The sequence below is a fragment of the Mauremys mutica genome, chromosome 2 (assembly GCF_020497125.1).
Source record: "Mauremys mutica isolate MM-2020 ecotype Southern chromosome 2, ASM2049712v1, whole genome shotgun sequence".
Classification (NCBI taxonomy): domain Eukaryota; kingdom Metazoa; phylum Chordata; order Testudines; family Geoemydidae; genus Mauremys; species Mauremys mutica.
In genome coordinates, this window is record NC_059073.1 from 263,201,601 (window position 1) to 263,221,841 (window position 20,241).

Sequence of the window (20,241 nt, forward strand, 5' to 3'; positions counted from 1 at the left end):
GGTGCTTCTGCTGCTGTGCAATAACCTGCTGTTACCTGAGTTGCCAGTTGCTGTAGTACTTAAGTGCTGCTGCTGCTCCTAGGCCTGGTTTTCAATCAACCACTTTAACAATTTGTCTGCTTGCATGGTAATATAGGGCACCCTACATTTAAATTTCATGAGAACGTACATTATGAGAAAGCCCATATAATGCTGGCACAATTTAACATATTCTTGACAATATTTCTTTTTAAATCTTTATTGGTCATTTAACAGAGAACATATAAAATCAACAGAATACACCCAACAACATATATCCTTTATAGAATACAAGAGAGTGGTAATCTTAAAGATGGTCACTGGATTATGTCAAGCAGGGTTATAATGAGTGACAAAAGATTATGCAGCAGTGTGGAACTGGTTGGAGCTCTTCAATGATCTCCAAACTTCTTAATATTTTCTGTAGCATTTTGGTAAGGGAAAGTGTCATTCTGAAGGGTTTTATCTGGACTCTACTGAAACATGCTTTTAATGTTAAATGTATTTTAACAAAGTTTTTTTGTTTGGTAATCTTCTAATATTATGATATCATTTCACTTGACTCATGTTTTCTCTTATGATCTAAGGGCTTATCTGGATGAACAGTTTGTGCATGGCAAACTGGGGTCTAATCTATAGCACACTTGCATGCTGTGCAGTAACTGTCCATGAGAACCCTGCTACAGTGCGCTAAAAGTTCCCTAGTGGGCTTTGAGCTACTCCCATTAAGTGTTAAACTTGAACAGTACAAATCTGTGACATTTTCATACAATGCTAATTTAAATCTGCAGATTAATGTTTTGAAACCTTCAACGTGTTCTTTTTGGCTGATATGCTGTATTTTAAAGTGTAAGTGAATTTATGAGCAATCTGGATTTACTTTGGCTTCAGCATGAAGCTGTTTGAGACATTAATTGGATTTTGTCTGTTACTAAAAGAGCTGCTGTTTTTTTCCTATTGTTTTTATATTTACTCTTTTGTTTGATGATCTGCCATAAATTCCAAAAAAGGTTAAAAATACTGGAATAAAAACAAGACCATGAACAGCTCCAAACAAGATAACGAGAAACATAATCTTAAAAAATGTTCTGAAGATGTACGTTTGTGCTGCAGACAGCACAATTACTCCTAATATAGTGGAGAGAGCACCTTGTATCACGGGGTAGCCAAGAAGATACAGTGCATCAACTGCCTTCTCATTCATACTTGACTTTTGACTTGAAACAAATGCATACGATATATGAGCAGAAAAATCTACTGAAAATCCGATGCAAATGACAAGGTTGATCATAGATATGGAATCAAGATTGACATCCCAGTATGTCATGAAACCAGCAACACCACCAACAACAGAAGCAATAGCAAAAGTTACCCACAAGGAGCAGAGTGGATTGGGAATAAGCAGCAAGGAAATACACAACATAACTCCGGTAGCAATTCCAAAATTCTGAATGGTGTTTGGCACTATTACGATATACTGATCATAGTATATAAATGCTGGGTGATATACCATTAATGGGATCTTACAGTCCTTGGCCAGGTCTCTTAATTGGTGTAAAAGGTTTTTCTCATCAATTGCAGTAGTAACGTTCACTGTTTGAATGAAAAAACGTGAGGCTGCTATTTCCTTATAGCGAATATCAATGTCCCATTCAAACTCTGGAAATAATTTATATAGTTCAGATAAATTACCCATGAAAAACGCCTTAGTATCTATATTCAGTGAACCAATTCTAGCAACATTCTCATACATTCGTAGCCATGACTCTGAGAGACTCTTGTCCACGTAGGAGTTATTTTCTAAAGACTCCATACAGTTCTCAATGTCATTACGAATGGATAGATTCAAATAAGGTACATTTTCTGTGATAGTGACCATAATCCTAGGACCGTACTCTGAGAAATATTCATCTTCCCAGTCATAGTACCGAATGACATAAGAATCGTCAATAGCCAGATTTCGCAGGTCAATACCTTCCTTCACCTGAGTACACCCATAAATACTAGTAGCCAGGAACCCTCCATACAGCAACACCACAAACACTTTGGTCCAGGTCTTTGTAAGGAAAGGACCATAATATTTCCTAAAGAATTTGTTCATTGGATGTTCACCTTCTCCCCCAGAAGATTTATCAGAAAAGCCTCCTACACAGCACATGTTGTACAAGTAGGAGCGATGAGGCTGAACAACGTCCTTCACTTTTGTGAAAATTAACCAGTGTCTGTTGCCTTCTTCCCTTTTACCATTTAAAGCAAGGACAGCTCCTACGAATGTGATGTTGTATATATAGCAGAAGATGAAAGCAGTTCCTGTGTAGAGACAAAAGGACTTCACAGATGGAAAGGAAGTTATCATCCCTATGTAGAAGGCTAAAACATCAGTGAGAGTGGTGATTGTGATAGACACTGCTGCCTCTGCATAAGTTTCAGACATCCGCTTTTCAATGTTATTTTTAGGATTAGTCTGTTGCCAGCAGGAGATCATAATGAACATGTCATCAACACCAACCCCTACAAAAGGGAAAAGGTTAATAGCTTATTGTACATACCATCAATATCAATTCTAATGGAAAAGAGCAAAATTGCAAAACAAGCAATGACTTAAGCTGAGCAATAAGCATTGTGTTCACACTAAGTGAAGTTATGGACCCACAGAAAATAAATGCCATCCATCCCTTCCATATACAAGGTAATGTATTACATTTTCCCATGGTGAGATCTCTTTAGGTGAGGACTCTCTTTCTCTCTCACCACATTTCTCTGAAAGAGAAAGCACACCCAGGATAATGAGGTAGATCCCTCATCCATGCTATGGAAAATACAGAACTGCTTTTGGAAGCATGAACCCACCTTCAATCTCACACTAAGCTGAATGACCCCCTGCTACTGTACCTCCTGCTATAAACCATTAAATGTGAACCCTTATTTTGCACATTCTGCACTGTTGAATAACAGAATGGATAAACACCTGGAAAATGACTATCATACCCAGTGGTCTTAACTTGTAATTGTGCTGATCTCTGATTCATGCCATGTAACAATAATCTCCCACTAGGCACATTTTGCATTTCCATTTTTTCCATCAAGCCCAATTTCTTTTCACTTACCCAATATAAGAAATGGTGCACTTGCTACAGTCATGTCAAATGGTGCCCCACAGAACAGCAACAGTCCAAAGCTGCTTAGCACAGCTAACCCAGAAGACAGCACTCCAAAGGCTGCAACCCACCCTTTATTTCGTACACAGTCAACCCTGGAAAATTGTGTACAAAGCATCTTGTTAAGCTTTTAAATGCTGTGGTTTTATATTATATAATTATATTATAAATAATATAAAATATGCAATGGAATGCAAAATCCTTATAATACATACATTATAATTACCATGTTTTGTAAAAGCAACTTTGGTTACATGATTCTCATTAATACTTTAATGAGAGCATCAGATATTAACATTTTAAAGTCACAACATGGGCCAAATCAGTCCTTCAGTTTAAACTGCACAACCAGTGACTCAGTGTAGGTGCAAGAGTTTAACTGACAGCAGAATTGTTGTAGCTCTCTATTCCCCCATCATACAACAATGAGTTAAAAGAAAGCAATATGATGCCACCTATTGGGAAGCAAAGAGTTGTGAAATTCTGCCCTGATATGTAAACCGCAGTTTTCTTTGACTCCTAGGCTCCTTGCCTGAGACCTGTGGAGTCTTTTTTCCTGTTCTCTCCCTCCTTCTGCCTCTCTCTCACTATCTTGCAGAACACTAAGGAAAAAGAGAAGATAAGAAAAAGGAAAGGAAATGACCAGAAGCAAGAAACCTGAGGGCTCTCTTCCAGACTGGAGAGAGAGGATGAAAGGCAGTGCTCTGAGCTCTGCTGCCGAGCACCTGTGTTTTGCGGGGTGGGAAAGGCTCAACTGGGGCAGTCATTCAATTGGACATTATGACTCCCACCTCTGAGGTGGATGCCAGCATGTCTTGTCTTTGCCTCTCCTATGAGCAGCAAGTGGGCTCCCCTGACAGGAGCACGTTTGGCTGTAGTACAGTGCCTGTCTGACAGATTGATATGAGCACACTGCCTGGGCCTGAAGCCCAGCTTCACAGCTTACACAGCTCTGTGATAGCTTCTCTACTCTGCACAGAGTTCAGGGGTCTCCCAGATGGTCCCAGTACTGGTGAGTCCAAATTTGACAAACTTTATCGGTAGGTGTAGACGTCCGCTGTTGGGGGTCGCCCCTCTCTGGGGCGACTGGGAGCCAGGCCACCTCACTACACGAGTCCTGTGAGTGGGTGGATTAGCCTGGTGGGACAGGAAACCGTCAGGGGCTCAGGCCCTCCGGGGAGGGCTGAGCAAGTAGTTCCATATTAGGCCCAGGCCCTAGGTCAGGGCAGAGCAGCAAACAACAGCTCAGGGCTCAGACCCTCAGGCAGGGGCTGAGCGAACAGTTCAGTATTAAGCCCAGGCCCTAGGTCAGGGCGGGGCAGCAAACAACAGTTCAGGGCTCAGACCTGAGCGTCGGGGCGAGGGGGCAGACTGCCACGCGTGAGTGGGGTGGCAGGGGGGACGCAGGCCTGCCCACTCCCCTGCGTCCCAGCCCGGAGCCCTAACAGCAGCAGGCAGCCTGCTGCTGTGTCAGTGGGGATCCTGGCCGCAACACACTGACATTGGCTCTGGGTGTTCTGCAGCCAGACTAGGATCGTCTGCCCCCGGGCTACTTTTGACCTCCCTCTCTACCAGTATCTGAGTCTCAGCGGCGTCTTCCCTGGCGTCCAACACCATGGGCTCCTCAGGATACTGACCGAGAGGTAAACTGGGCAGCTCCTCTGGGTCCCTTTGTACCGGTCCATTTACTGGATCTTCTGGTGTCTGGTCGGCATCCAGCCTTCGCAGGTATGGCCAGTCCTCGGGTCGGTCACAGGCGGCAGGAGTCTCCCCAGCGGGAGCTAGGGCATCAGCGTCTGGTCTCTTCGATGGACAGGCAGCTTCTGAGCCCTGCGGTTGGGCTTTTATACTTCCTGCCCTGCGCCTTGACCTCTGGGGGGTGGGCGCAGGCTCCAGCGACTCTGCCCACTTTGGCATCTGGGACTCGTCCCTCTCTGGGGCGGCTGGGAGCCAGGCCGCCTCACTACAGTAGGTAATAATTTTTCTTTTGGCCTCATCATTTAGTACATTGCTTGGAAAAGGAAACTATGCAAGTTATGTTGGGAATGTATATCTTAGTTTAGTGTGAAATACATTACTTTAGTGCATCTGTGTCTTTCATAAATGAAAACACAGGGCTTGATGTGGCAAGGTCCTGAGGATTGTGAATCCCCCCGCTAAATTCAGCAGGAGTAAAGAAAACTCCATCTCTAGCTACAGAATCCCTTGATACTATGCCCGTCAAGGCAGTATCTAAGCATCTTGCAAGAGATGCTCACTGCCTTTCAGAATCCACCTCTCTAGCAGATGCTATGATAATGTCCTGCTGATCATTTACACATGATGAATGCATGGCTACGTGAACCGTTTCTTTAAAGCTGTCACAGAAAACCAGGCAGGAAAGGGTTGGGGAAAGTTGTAGATAGAAACTCTACAGTGAAGCAGAGAGGGACAGCGTCGCTTTAGTGATAACGTTGTTTTCCTTATTCAAATCGAATTTTTTCTGCTGAGGGGACAGCATTTTCTGTTATTCCTTAAATTTGTCACATGACATAATGTTAGACATTGACTAATTTTGGACATAAAAGGAAAAGAAAATGCCAAAGTTCCTTCTCTCCACAAGTCTTTCAGTCCGGTACCTACATGGAATGGCCTGAGTGGAAGGAGCATATCACAAGATTCTGAGACATAAAGATGCTTACCACAGGGAACAGCAATGCCCAGGGAAGTTCACGAGGCGTGAAGCTGTAAATGTTTATAAATGGATTAAAAACTCCCTGATAGCTCACAAAATGTAATTGCAATTGGGAACTCATCATCAAGCAGGTGTGTGTCCAATAACAAGAAGACAGGGGATCCAACACCAGCCAAAAGTGATCATTTGGGCAAGCAATCCCATCATGCTGAGTACCTAGGCGTGCCCATGCAAAGGAGATCAGCTCCTGAAGTCCTCTTCTACAGCTCATCACTAGGTGTCAGGGGTGAGCACATTCAGACTCTCCTTACATTTTTAATGAACATCATCAGCATGGAAGCATGTCCTCTGGAATGGTGGCTGAAGCAAAAAGGGGCATGCGAATGTTTAGCATATCTGGCACATAAATACCTTGCAATACCGGCTAAAAAATTGCCATGAGAATGCCTGTTCTCACTTTCAGGTGACATTGTAAATAGGAAGCAGGCAGCATTATCTCCCGTAAATGTAAACAAACTTGTTTGTCTTCTCTTAGCGATTAGCTGAACAGGAAGTTGGACTGAGTGGACTTGTAGGATCAAGTTTTACATTGTTTTGATTTGAGTGCAGTGATGTAACAAAAAAAATCTACATTTGTAAGTTTCACTTTCATGATAAAGAGATTGCACTACAGTACTTGTATGTGAGGAATTGAAAAATAGTATTTATTTTATTTTTACAGTGAAAATATTTGTAATAAAAATAATAATATAAAGTGAGCACTGTACTCTTTGTATTCTGTGTGGTAACAGAAATCACTCTATTTGAAAATGTAGAAAAACATAAAAAATATTTAATACATTTCAATTGTTATTCTATTGTTTAACAGTGCTATTAATCGTGATTGATTTTTTTAATTGCGGTTCATTTTTTTGAGTTAACCATGCGAGTTAACTGCGATTAATCGACAGCCCTAAGAAAAAGTAATAAGGATATGGGAATGTGTCTATGGAAGCAAAGAAGTCAGAGAAATATCCTAAGCAAGAGCGAGTGCCTATTTTCTGCGATCGCTTTTCAAAGACAGCATTCATGAACAGGCTTTGATCTCAAAATTTACAATATTATTGTTAAATTTAAAATTGATTCAGAAGCAGAGGAAACTTTTATTTGTGAAGAGACTTTTAACAAGATAAGTTCCACTTTGAAGTTGGACCAGCAGAAGTTACTGTGCTCAACAGCCTCATGTGATAAATAAGTCGATGAGTCAGTTCAAAGTCTGGACTAGCTGTAAAAATCAAGGAGTATGTGTTTGATCTGTTTGTCCTTAGTGGAGTTACTGCAAGTAGCCTCATGGACCAAACCATAATCCATGGAGATGGTTCTCACAAAACGCTGGAAAAATCAGTGTGGTGATCCACTATAAAGGAGGACCTGTTCAAGGTACCCATTCAGAAGTAACAGGGGGCATTTTACCTGGTTCCTAACTCAGATGATTTCTTGTCTGACTGTAAAATGGTACTCACACCACAGCCTTAGTGCAAGGAGATAATCCTGTTGAGAAGTGTCAGTCCAACTGAGTCTGAATCTATCCTGCAGAGATTTGATATTTCAAGTAAATCAACTGGAAAAACCCTCCTGAAGGCCAAAAGATGACCAAATCTGGCTAAGTAGTGAAGTTGGTGACTCTTCTGGATTCATAATATAGTGTTAAATATTAATTAAAACATTTTTATGCAGAAAAAAGTGTATGTGCTGGTGGCAGGAATGTGAGGATGTGTGTGACATTTTGTTACATTTTAGCAGGATGAGGCAGGGAAAGGTTCTGGGCAGAAGCCTTGAAGTGAAGCGGGGAGGGGGGGGGAGAGAGAGAGAGAGAGAGGCAGAGTAGCTCTAGGGATAATACTGTGTTCTTTATTAGAAAAAAGTTCCCTTTTCAGTGTTAAAGAAAGGTGACTGCTTCTGTGATTCTTTATAATTGTCATGATACATTCAGTGAGTACATTGTATATTAGATTAAACAAGAAATGGAAAAACCTCTGAAATATTAAAGAGTAATATTGATAAATGAGCTCCATTTTGCTGTGATTTATTTTAGGAATGTAAGTATGGACATGAAATCTTTCTTTTGTGCTCACCAAAAGACTGATCTCATGATGGATTTCTGAAAATTGTATGTGTTCAAAAATCTTTCAAAAATCAAAAAGGCAGAGTTAAACAATATACAGTTCAGCCATTTAAATACAGGCTAAAACACAAGAAAAATAGTCCTGTAATAAAAGTTGATTTAAATAATGCAAATAAAGAAAAGTCAATTAGGGCTAAATTATTCATTCCTCAATAGTTGGTAGACCCACAAATGGAAGTTCTTAACTGAGGACAGAGGCCAATTAGTCCTAATTTTGTCATTTTCAGTCTGACTTTTTTAAAGACTAACTTTAAAATGGTTTGTGTTTTTAAATGGTGTAGGGATAGTTATGAAATTAAAGATTTAAAGTTAGCTTAAGTTTGGTTAAGAAAATAATATATTTGCTTTATGATTTGAGGTTAGTAAGGAAAAGGCCCCAATCAACAAGTAAAAGAAGGCTTTGAGAATGATGATTTATAAGATTAGAATGTAGTATGGGATGGATGTATGGTTCAAAAAGTAACTATAGAATAAAGTGCTGCAATAACAAGACTGTGACACCCTGGCACCCCAATATTCACCACTATCAAGTAATTAGGATATGCTCTGTACAAAGTACGCCTTGTGAGGTATCATTCTAAAAGTCTTGATCTGCTAGACATTAATATCTCATTGGATTGTATGTGCTATTGTCATATGCCAAGTTATGAAGTTTGGCTATGTATGTGTTACTGAAACACGTTGTGAGGTTGAAAACTCCCACAAGCAGCCTTTCAGGTACAACAGTAAAAAGGCCAAACGTGATGTTGGCTTATTGAGGAAATGCACACGAGCACAAGGATTACCCCAGGAACTATGTACAATAGAAACCTCTCAGAGATAGCACTACACAATGAGAACTGTTTGACCAGGTCACAGCAAAAGAGCTTTCCAGCAAGTGGGAAGAAGATATAAAAGGGGGACAATGACATCATGAGGCTATCTCATTCCCCCTACAACAACACACCTGGGAAGACTGAGGAACAAAGACTGAACTGTGGGAAGTGATGGTCACAGGCTAGAGACATTTCTAGTCTGTGAATGAAAACCTGGGGAAGCCAAGGCAGCTTGTGCCTTAAGACTCTGCCAGCCTGATTATCATTCAAAGTGTGAATTTCCTAATTCATATCCTACCTATCTAGTGTGTCAAGCTCAATTTGCGATTTTGTTTATTTGCTAGGTAATCTGCTTTGATCTGTTTGCTACCTCTAATAATGACTTAAAATCTATCTTTTGTAGTTAATAAACTTGTTTTGTTTTATCTAAACCCAGTTTGTGAAATTCATAACGGGGGAGGGGGAAGCTGTGCATATCTCTTTCCACATTGAGGGAGGGGGCGAACTTCATAAGCTTACACTGTAGAGTTTACTATGCTGCGCAAGATGGTCTAATTTTGCATTTATCCTCCAGAGGGCTGTGTGCACTTGAGTGCTGGGCCATTTCCTAGCCCAGTCTTCCCATGCAGAGCTCATTGCAGTGTCTGTGTGAGACTTCAGCTGGCTGTGTCCCTACCTGTGTGTGTGTGTGTATGTGTGCGTGCGTGCGCGCAGGAGGAGGCCAGAGAGCCTGGCTCCGCAAAACAGTGTAAGGAAGCCCAGGCTGGTGGAGCAAGTGGGCTCAGTGAAACCCTAGTACATCAGGTGGCACCCTAGATAGGGGGGTCCAACCCATCACAAAGACAAATAAAAGAGGTTTTAAAAGGAACAAGCACAAACCTTCCCACTTTTCTACTGGTAAGCAAAGGCGGGGGGAGGAGATAATAAAGAAAGGCCATGGTGGAATAAGGATAAATTTCCTCAAACTGGGTTTTTGCTAATTCTAGCAAATTAGCTGAAGGATATAAAGAGAGCCATGAACCTGGAGAATCTTTACCAGATCCAGCCCAATCATGCAGGGGCAAAGCAGAATGAGAGGACTGTTCTTTAGTCTGGTCTATCTGTAAGTATAGTCGATCATATAATTATGGATGCACGTTATTGCATTGGATGTAGTAAATTACTTATGGTCTAGGCCTGGGGTGGGCAAACGTTTTGGCCAGAGGGCCACATCAGGGAATAGAAATTGTATGGTGGGCCATGAATGCTCACAAAATCAGGGTTGGGGTGTGGAAGAGGGTGCAGGCTCTGGGGTGGGGCTGGGGATGAGGAGTTTGGGTTGTAGAAGGGTGCTCCGACCTGGAATTGATGGGTTTGGAGAGTGGGAGGAGGATCAGGGCTGGGGCAGAAGGTTGGGGCATGAGGAGAGGCTCAGGTGGTGCAGGCTCTGAGAGGTGCTTACCTTAAGTGGCTCCTGGAAGCAGTGGCATGTCCCTTCTCTGACTCCTATGCGGAGGTGCGGCCAGGTGGCTCGGCATGCTGCCCCATCCGTAGGCACTGCCCCTACAGCTCCCATTGGAGCACGTAGGAGCTGGAGCAGGGACATGCCACGGCTTCCAGAGGCCACGTGATGCCACCCCGACCCTGCACACCGGCGGGAGCGCCGAAGCGGGGCTGAGTCACGTGGTCCCAGACCCAGTGCCCTGGCTGGAGTGCCGGAGCAGGGCTGAGCCACATGGTGCAGCTTGCGGGCCATCTTAAAACGGCTCACGGGCCAGATCCAGCCCGGGGGGCATAGTTTGCCCACCCTTGGTCTAGGCTTTTTAGATGTGTTTCAAGCAATTTCATAGAGACCATTTGGCCTTTGGATTTAATAAAGGAATTTATGGTTAAGTTAATTCCAACACAGGGACAGTTAGAAGACTAAACCTTTCCTAATTTAGCTTTTATTGAAAATGGAGAACACATTCTTGTATAGTTGGAACAATTCATTTTCTAGTTTTTGCTTTACATGAAATGTTGGTGTACTGAATCCTAAAACCAAACAAACAGATTCTACAGGTTTCACAAACAAACCTGGAAGAAGAGATTTTCCTATCCCTAGAAAAAACAGAAAATTCAGCAAAACATGAAACTCAGCAAAATGCACACATTCATATTACAGCTTTTTCTTGAACATTTCATACCTATTTTTCTTTGTTTTGTAAAAATGTTTTCTTCCCTTCAAGGATAACATAATGAAAGGATGATCTCACATAGGCCAAAACTAGAGCTGCATAGTATGCAGGAAGGGAAGCTTTGCACCTTGGAACCTGGCAGCCCAGGATCCTCATTTTGGTCATTGACAACTGCCTTGAATCCATATTTTCAGATTCTCCTGCAATGGAGCAGGTATAACTAGTTATATAGGAAATAGTCCCTCACACTCTTGATGGAGGACAGGATCAGCTATAAGGAAGCCTATGAAAGCGCACACACCCCTTATTTTTCCACCTTCACTTTTTTTGTCCTGTGTAAGTGTCCTGTGTAAGTGTTCAAACATAGGTACATAGAAAGCATTGCCTTGTCCACATACCTGTGGTGGCCTTTTGCACACCTGCTGTGGTGGCCATGGCCCTCTGTACCTTGCAACTGCTACTACAGGATTGGTCCATCTGTGCTAAATTACTTCAGTCATAATGCATCTGCTTTTCAGTACCAGATTTGCATCAAGTCATGTTTCTCGCCTTAAAAATATAGATATGGGCATGTTTGAGCAAATTCTTACTCATGTGAGTAGTTCTCACTCGGGCAAGATGTCTGACTACACTACAGCTACTCGCATGAGTAAGACTTTAAGGCTCACCTACCATTTTTGTATCAGTATGAATAGTCATACACTTTAACTATTAGGAGTAGACCCTCAACCAAGGACTAGGGCTCTGTTGTACTACTAGGCAAGAGAGCCGTTGTCTTAAATTACAAACTCTTATTTTTCAGCTGGAAAAGAAGAGTTTGTAATTCAAGTAAAAGGCAATTTAAATAAAATATAAAATATATAAAGGATGTGGAAAAGTAAAAAAAAATAAAAGATTATGAACTTAGAAGAAAAGAGCTTATCTTAAACAAGAAATAATGGAAAAGGTTATAGTTAGAAAGTATGTTATGGAAAACGGGGGGATCACTTTCCTGGTATTTCCTTCAAACTCTTCCTGTCTGGATATTGAGGTAAAGTAAGCCACCTGCCATTAAAAAAAATATAACAGGTTAAATAACATTTGTCACTGCTCTTGTATTGTATGCCTGTGTTTAAAACATTATAGGAATAAGGTTCAAAGAGTGTATTTTAATATCTTCATTATCATTTTAGCTGTAATTAGCTGTCAGCCATAGCTAAAATCATTAAGATTAGAAAGAAATTAGCACACAGTTAAGCACACAGCCCAAGAGAAGATGAATGACGGTGAGTAAAGCATCTGGTTGAAATAGTTTGGACCTAGGCCTGCAATCTTTATTCAGGCAAAATTCTCATTGAACTAAATGCTAGTTTCACCCTCTGCCTTTACACTACCTATGTCCGTAGGTATTAATCCACCTCCCTGAGAGGCGGTAGCTATGTTGACCGAAAATGTTTTCCTTCTACCTAGTGTTGTCTCCATGAGCACATAGTTTGGCTTAACAGCGCCACTTTGGGGGTGTGGTTAAACCAACCTAATTTTCTAGCGTACACCAGGCTATATACTTAGCTCTTTGTTTTATACTTAGCACTTTGGGGGCAGGGATTGCCTTTTTGTTATACATTTGTACAAGACCTAGCACAGTGAGGTCCTGATACATGATTGAGACTCTTACACATTATATGTAATACACATAATTAATAATGTATAAATAGAAGGGTCCTTCCTTAGCAAATTATTTAATACAAGGTACTCAAATGACAAAGTGGGCATAGTATAAGAATCTAAATACAATAGAATAGAATTTTCTTCATTTCAGAAAATTTTGACAAAGATTCAGGGGAAGGAAAAAGCCAAATCAAATGAGAGATAGAGACAGGACATGTACTTACAATTTATTTGGAATTCTAGAGTTGCTTGCCAGTGATAAATAAACATGCCAACATTTGTGCACCCAAAAGCCCTTGACTTCAAAAGCATTACTCATGTCATTCTAAGCATACGCAAAAGTCCTTCATAAAATACTTTAAAAACAGTGTCAGTGGTGTGATATATTTTAGGTTATTTTAAACAAAGTAGCTTATTTCTTTTTCCATATACAGTGTAGAACTTTAGGTTCCCAGAACAACTACAATCAAACCCCCCAACCCTAAAATGACCATTTGTCCAAGTTTTACTGAAACAGTTGCATTTTTGTCATATGCTGTCTTCATTTTTCATGTAATCAATCAAGATGTTTGGGGGTTTTACACCTTTTTTTTAATAACTACAAAATATTTTCCAAGATGTATTTTTTTTTTCTGAATAGAATTCTCTCTGTGTTTACCATGGAGGAACAATTCCATGGAATAAATGTTCAGCTTAATGAATAGTGCTTGCAATGAAGCGAAAAATTGAATGAGTCATCAAAGCTGTTTTTCTTAAGGTGAATGCTGATATTTCATGCTAAATCCAAGAAATATACACGTTGCTATTAAGTCAACTGGCAGCAGAGGCCACTGTAGCTATAGGCCAGCTAGGCAGATGCCTAAGGCAGCAGATTTGGTTAAACCACCCCTTCATAATGAGGGAGGGGCAGCTGGGCCAAACCAGAATGGTGCTGTGACTCTCTGTGCCAGGCTGCAACACCACTTCTAATTCCGTAGTTTTGGCACACGTGCCCCTCCCTCATGGCAGTGGGGCAATTGGGAAAAAATTGGCCCTCTGAAGTGTTGCTTTGGGCGGCAGAGTCTCCTGAGCAGCCTCTGGCTGGCGGTAGTGACATAAGCACTTTTAAAAAAAGTGTATGTTGATCTTCTGTGTGGCTCCTGTGGAACTCTTAAATATGGTGCCACAGAAGTATCCCCGTTTTTAGTTTAAAGATGGAGTCAGCTTACTCAACCCCCTGCTCATCCCCATAAACACAAATGTTTGGTTTTATATAGGATTTTGTCACCAGACTCTGTTACATTATTACACTTGAAATTTACTGTCGCTCTAATTTTTTTGGTCTTCCTCTTTCTTGACTCAACTTTCTTTTCTTCTATGTCTGTTTTCCTTGTGTTTTTCCTAAATAACTTCATTTCCCCTTTCATTCTCTGTTTCTCCACTGTTCTTGCCTCTCCCAGTTTTTCCTCTGCTTCTTCCAATTTTAACTCATTCATTCATTCCTGCCTACACCTTTCCCTAGCTATCTTACCTCCCCCGTCCATATTATTTTTTTCCTCGCTCCCTTCCTTCTCTCTGTTCTGTTCATCTCATGCCATCTTTTATCCCCCACATTCTGTCTTCCTGCTTCCACCCCTGTACCACATTTACTCTCTTTCTGCCAAGCTTCTCCTATCTTTTTTTTCTCCCTGGCCCTCTGCTCTTGCTAGTGCTCCAGTGTCTCCATTTATTCTCCATTTATCCTTCTTCTCTGCCTTTCCTTAGTCTGTTCTCTACCCCAGTTCTATCAATTCTTCTTTTTCTCCATTGTCCCCTGTAGCGAGGCGCCCTGGCTCCCTGCCGCGCCTGAGAAGGACGAACCAGACCAGGCGCTGGAGTGGGCGGAGCCACCGCCACCTGTCCCTGCCCCCCGGAAGTCAAGGGGCGGGACAGGAAGAATAAAAGCCAGGCCCCAGCGCTCCGTTAGAAGGAGGCTGCTGGAGAGGACAGACGCTGGTGCTCGAGCTCCCACCGGGCCCAGCCTTCCCTGTGCCTGGTATCCAGAGGAGCGCTGGCCTGAGCTTCCCCTCCGCCCGGTATCCGGAGGAGCCCATGGTCTGGGACCCACCGGATGACGCCGGCGAGAGACAGGTACCTAGGGAGGGGGAGATTGGAAGCGGCCCGGGGGTAGCCGACCCCAGTCTGGCTCCAGGGGACCGCGAGCCAATGTCAGTGTGTTGTGGCCAGGATCCCCACTGACTGCAGCGAGTCTTTGCTGCTGCTAGGGCCCCGCCCCGGGCTGGAACGCAGTGGAGAGGGAGCGCCTGCGTTCCCCCTGCCACCCCTCCAAGGGTAGCAGACTCCCCCTCCCCCTGGCCTGAGGAGGCCTTAGATACTGTGTTTGCTCAGCCCTGCTGAAAGGCCTGAGCCTGAACTGCTACTGCCCCGCCCTGCCCAAGGACCTGGGCTTAGATACTGGGTTTGCTCACCCCCGCTTCCTCAGCAGCCTGAGCTGGAACTGCTTGTTGCCACGCCCTGCTCCAGGGCTGGGCTTATTGTGTTTACTCGGGCCCTGCTAAAAGGGCTGGGACTCTGCCTTGTTTAGAGAATATTGGTTTGCTCCCCCCCACTGAGGGGTCTGAGCCCGAGACGGACTGCTGCCTGTAGTGAGGCGCCCTGGCTCCCCGCCGCGCCTGAGAAGGACGAACCCCCTTACCGGACCCTTACACCCCCCATCCAAGTCCACCTCAGTCTTTCAATTCTCTGCTTAATTCTTGTCCTTTTCACAGGGTGGGGTGAATATTTAAGGAGTTCAAGTCCCAGCTATGACTTGTACTTGGTTTCCCCCCTCCAGAATACGTAACTGAGGCTATGTGTATACTGCACACCACTGGTCATGGCAGGTAAGGTATGTGACAGTGTAGCTCCATGTTGCAGTGAAAGGAAAGCTGTGTCCAGATTGTGGAGCATAGTGAAAGGCTCTGGCAATGGGGAGGCAGTGGAAAAGGCTCCATCCTGCCAGAGCCATAATGTCATCTAGTGGAGACTCATGGGAGAGGCACAAAGGGCCAAGTGACCCTCCAGCAGAGTCAAGTGCTACGTTCCCCGTACAGTGCGCACCTGCGTCGTTGCACAGGAGGCCACCAAGGGCTATGCATGTGTGCACACTGCACACAGGAACGTGGGATGAGTTTGGGGGTGGCGATGGGGGAGGTTGGGGCATACGGGGCTGGGGCAACTCCCCCAGATTTGGGACTGCGGCAGGGCAAAATGCCTCTTCCCCACAGTTCCAGGGTTGTGGTGGGGAGAGAGGACTCTCCCAGCCCCAGAGCTGCTGTGACTGGGGAGAGGCCCCTCTCTCCTGGCCCCAGCCTCAGAGCGGGAGCTTCTACAGCTGGGGAGAGACGCCCTCCTCCAGCCCAGGTGCTGTTGTGGGAAAAGAGGGCTGGGAGGAGTCCTCTCTCCCCACCGTAGCCATGGGCAGCCTGTACCCCAAACCTGTCATCCCTGGCCCCACCGTAGAGCCCGCATCCCCAGCCAGAACCCTCACCCCTCTACCCCAACCCTCTGCCCCAGCCCTGAGCCCCCTCCCACACCCTGAACGCCTCATCCCTGGCTCCACCCCAGAGCCTGCACCCCCAGCTGAAGCCCTCACCCCCTCAAACCCCACCTTCTGCCCCAGTCTGGAGCCCCCTCCCACAGTCCCACCTCACCATACGTCACCTCCATATTGGTGCACATAACAAAATTCATTCTGCACGTGGATGGGAAATATTAGAGGGAACATTGGTCAAGTGCCCCTCCAGCAGCCAGCCCAGCCGGGGAGAAGGAGGAGCAGGGCCAGAGCTGGACGGGAAGAGGCGGGGCCAGAGCCTCTCCTCTTCCAGCCACACTGCCTGGGACACTGCCCAGCTGCCCCCACCCAGGTTCAGCTTCTGGGGACAGGGTCGGTCCCCTCCGGCATGTTCCGAGTTGGCTCCTATCCTCAGAAGCTGAGCCTGGGCAGGGAGTGGACTGCTGCCACTGCCCCTCCCTGCCCAGGCTCAGCTTCTGGGGACAGGAGCCGACTGTGAGCATGCTGGAGGGGCATGGGGGCTCTAACTCGCTCAGCCGCTGTCCGAGAAGCCAAGCCCAGGTGGGAGGCAGGCACAGCTGCAGCCAGGCGCTCTCCCAGCCAGGCAGCTGCTGTGCTGCAATGGGCCGCCTCCAGGAGTTGCTCCGGGGCCTGGCTCCTAGGGAGAGTAGCCGAACATGCCAGGGGGAGCTGGCACAGTGGAAAGACAGAGCTTCTCCCAGGTAACATGGGATGGGGACAGTGTGGGCTGGGGGAGGGGTGGGGAGGAGTCATGTGGGGAGGTCACGTGTCCTCCCCTTTAGCTGGTGCCCCCTTTTTGCCCCTCCCATGAGTTGCCTATTATCTCATAATTGTTGTGCCTTTTTTCAAAATGTTACAAACCATGTGGCCCTCCTCACTGCCCACCATCTCTGACAGAAAAATGGAGCCTGCATTGCTCTGCACTATTGTCATGAGCGTTGCAAGCACAGGATGCATGATCCTCTGGACATAATGGGAGGAGGATGTACCCTAGGATCTCCCATGGACTGGAGCTTGCCTCAGGCTGGCAAGCAGGAGAGACTCAGTACCCGGCAGCAGGAATGAGGGCTGGGAGCCCGAAAGTGACCTTCCCCAGAGTCGAGGGGCAGCCAGATGGGAAACAGACTGGAGTTGGAAATGGACCAGGGAAGGTGATGAGGTACAGAGCAGGGGATCAGCTAAGTTGGCTGCAGAGGGCTCTTAGTCAGAATCTAGTGGAGTAGGGTGGGCCCGGGTTCCCGTATCCCATCTGTTTGGTTGCCACTAGGCAGGACATCCGCCCCACTGAACTATTGCCCCTAGGCAGAGCATCCACCAATTGAATTATTGCCATTGAGCAGGACTACCACCAATTGAGCTGTAACCAGTAGGGAGAAAGCCCTACACATATCTGCTTATCACACAGTCACAGACCACCCCTTTGTAGCCTGGTGTCATGTTGTAGGTGGGCCTCACCTTAATTTCCCACATTTGAGATAGCCATAGTCACTTTAACAACCCTGGCAAGAAGAAGTCAACACCCAGGGGAAAGCCACCCAGGGCTTCTTTCCTCCGGCGGGGAGATCCACGTCCGGAGTCTCGGTGGGTAGCAGGGAGCTGGGACTGTGGAATGCAGCAGGGCTCCCAATGGGGAGTGGGTTGCCTAGGTGGCAGCTCAAGCCAGGAGCCTGGGTGGCAGCCTGGCTTGAAGTAGAGACCATGCAGCAGGAGCTGTGAAATTGACAAGAATTACAGTTAGCCTATATAAGGAACACAGTGTCTACATAGACACTGCATCGCCCTGACTACACTGACATAAGTCCTATGACTCTTAGGGTATGTCTACACTACAAGAGTAGTTCGATTTAACTTAGGTCGAATTTGTGGATTCGACCTTATGAATTCGAATTTGTGTATCCACACTAAGGACACTAATTCGACTTTGTGAGTCCACACTAACGGGGCAAGCGTCGACATTGGAAGCAGTGCATTCTGGGCAGCTATCCCACAGTTCCCGCAGTCCCCGCTTCCCATTGGAATGCTGGGTAGAGCCCCCAATGCCTGCTGGGGGAAAAATGTGTCGAGGGTGGTTTTGGGTAACTGTCATCATTCAACCGTCACTCCCGCCCTCACTCCCTGAAAGCGCTGGCGGGAAATCTGTTACCGCACTTTTCTGGTCAGTGACAGCGCGGACGCCACAGCACTGCGAGCATGGAGCCCACTGTGATCATCGCTGCACTTATGGCCGTTGTCAGCTCCTCGCACCTTATCGTCCACCTCTTCCACAGTCAGCTGCTGAGAAATCGGGCGAGGAGGCTCTGGCAGCACGGTGAGGACATGAAGTGTCAGAGTGGCACAGACCTCTCACAAAGCACGGGATCCCGCGCCGCGGAGATCATGGTGGCAATGGGTCACGTTCATGCTATGGGACGGCGATTCTGGGCCCGGGAAACAAGCACGGACTGGTGGGACCGCATAGTGCTGCAGGTCTGGGATGAATCACAGTGGCTGGCTGCGAAACTTCAGGATGCGTAAGGGCACTTTCCTTGAACTGTGTGACTTGCTGTCCCCTGCCCTGAAGCGCCAGGACACCCGGATGAGAGCAGCCCTGACTGTGCAGAAGCGAGTGGCCATAGCCCTCTGGAAACTTGCCACGCCAGACAGCAACCAGTCAGTAGCGAACCACTTTGGCGTGGGCAAATCTACTGTGGGGGTTGCTGTGATGCAAGTAGCCCACGCAATCATTGACCTACTGCTCTCAAAGGTAGTGACCCTGGGAAACGTCCAGGTCGTCATAGATGGCTTCGCCGTGATGGGATTCCCAAACTGCGGTGGGGCTATAGATGGCACTCACATCCCTATCCTGGGACCGGCCCACCAGGCCAACCAGTATATTAACTGAAAGGGCTACTTTTCAATGGTGCTGCAAGCACTGGTGGACCATAGGGGACGTTTTACCAACATCTACGTCGGGTGGCCGGGCAAGGTTCATGACGCACGTGTTTTCAGGAACTCTGGTCTGTTTAGACGCCTGCAGGAAGGTAGTTTCTTCCCGGACCACAAAATAACTGTTGGGGATGTGGAGATGCCTACAGTGATCCTCGGGGACCCAGCCTACCCGCTAATGCCATGGCTCATGAAGCCCTATACAGGCGCCCTGGACAGTGACAAGGAGCTCTTCAACTACCAGCTGAGCAAGTGCAGAATGGTGGTGGAGTGTGCTTTTGGACGTCTCAAGGGGAGATGGAGGAGCTTACTGACTCGCTCGGATCTCAGCGAAACCAATATCCCCATTGTTATTGCAGCTTGCTGTGTGCTCCACAATCTCTGTGAGAGCAAGGGGGAGACCTTTATGGCGGGATGGGAGGTTGAGGCAAATCGCCTGGCTGCTGATTACGCTCAGCCAGACACCCGTGCCATTAGAAGAGCCCAGCGGGAAGCGCTGTGCATCCAGGAGGCTTTGAAAGCTAGGTTCCTCAGAGAGCAGGGTAACCTATGACTGTCCAGTCTCTTTACAGAGAAGCTGAACCTGCCCCTGTTTCAGTTACTATTGACTTTTTTCAGCGGTTACATACCCCGTTCACCAGGTTTCCCCCCTTCCAACAGACGTTTAAAAATAAAGTTATTGGAACATTTTTAATTAACAAAGTTTTCTTTACTAACGAATTCGCGTTAAAGGGTTCAAACAGGGACGCAGACTGTGGTGGGTACGGTGTGCAGTGATGTACAGACCGCTTCTACACTCAAGGACTGACAGGCTCCTGCTCCTACAGCGGTCTCTGGGGGGAGGACGGTTACAGGAGGGTGTGCAGGAAGGGGTGGGTTTGCAGGAAGGGGTGAGGGGTGTGTGGGAAGGGTGAGTAGGTGTAGGGGGATGATGGCTCTGGCTGGGGCTCAGGGCATCGGAGAGGTTCATGGCTAGGGTGGAAGGGCATGGTAAAGGCAGCCTGCCTTGCCATTTGTGGATGCCAGGCGCTCGGACCCTGGGGCAGCATACACCTCCCAGACTGACCTGGGGCAGCAGACACCTCCCAGAGTGACCCGGGTGCCTAGTGACTGCACTCTGTGTGTGACCTG

General features: G+C 46.1%; 1 protein-coding gene across 1 annotated transcript in view; it reads right to left on the reverse strand.

Annotated features, from left to right (window-relative positions):
- Positions 1 to 294: 294 nt before the first annotated feature.
- The window catches only part of LOC123363289 (patched domain-containing protein 3-like), a 115,854-nt gene continuing 95,907 nt past the window's right edge, over positions 295 to 20,241 (reverse strand). Inside the window, 3 exon segments of the mRNA XM_045004154.1 lie at positions 295 to 969; positions 971 to 2,529; positions 3,126 to 3,271. Of these exon segments, the coding sequence (XP_044860089.1) occupies positions 895 to 969; positions 971 to 2,529; positions 3,126 to 3,271 (1,780 nt within the window). The 3' untranslated portion in view covers positions 295 to 894.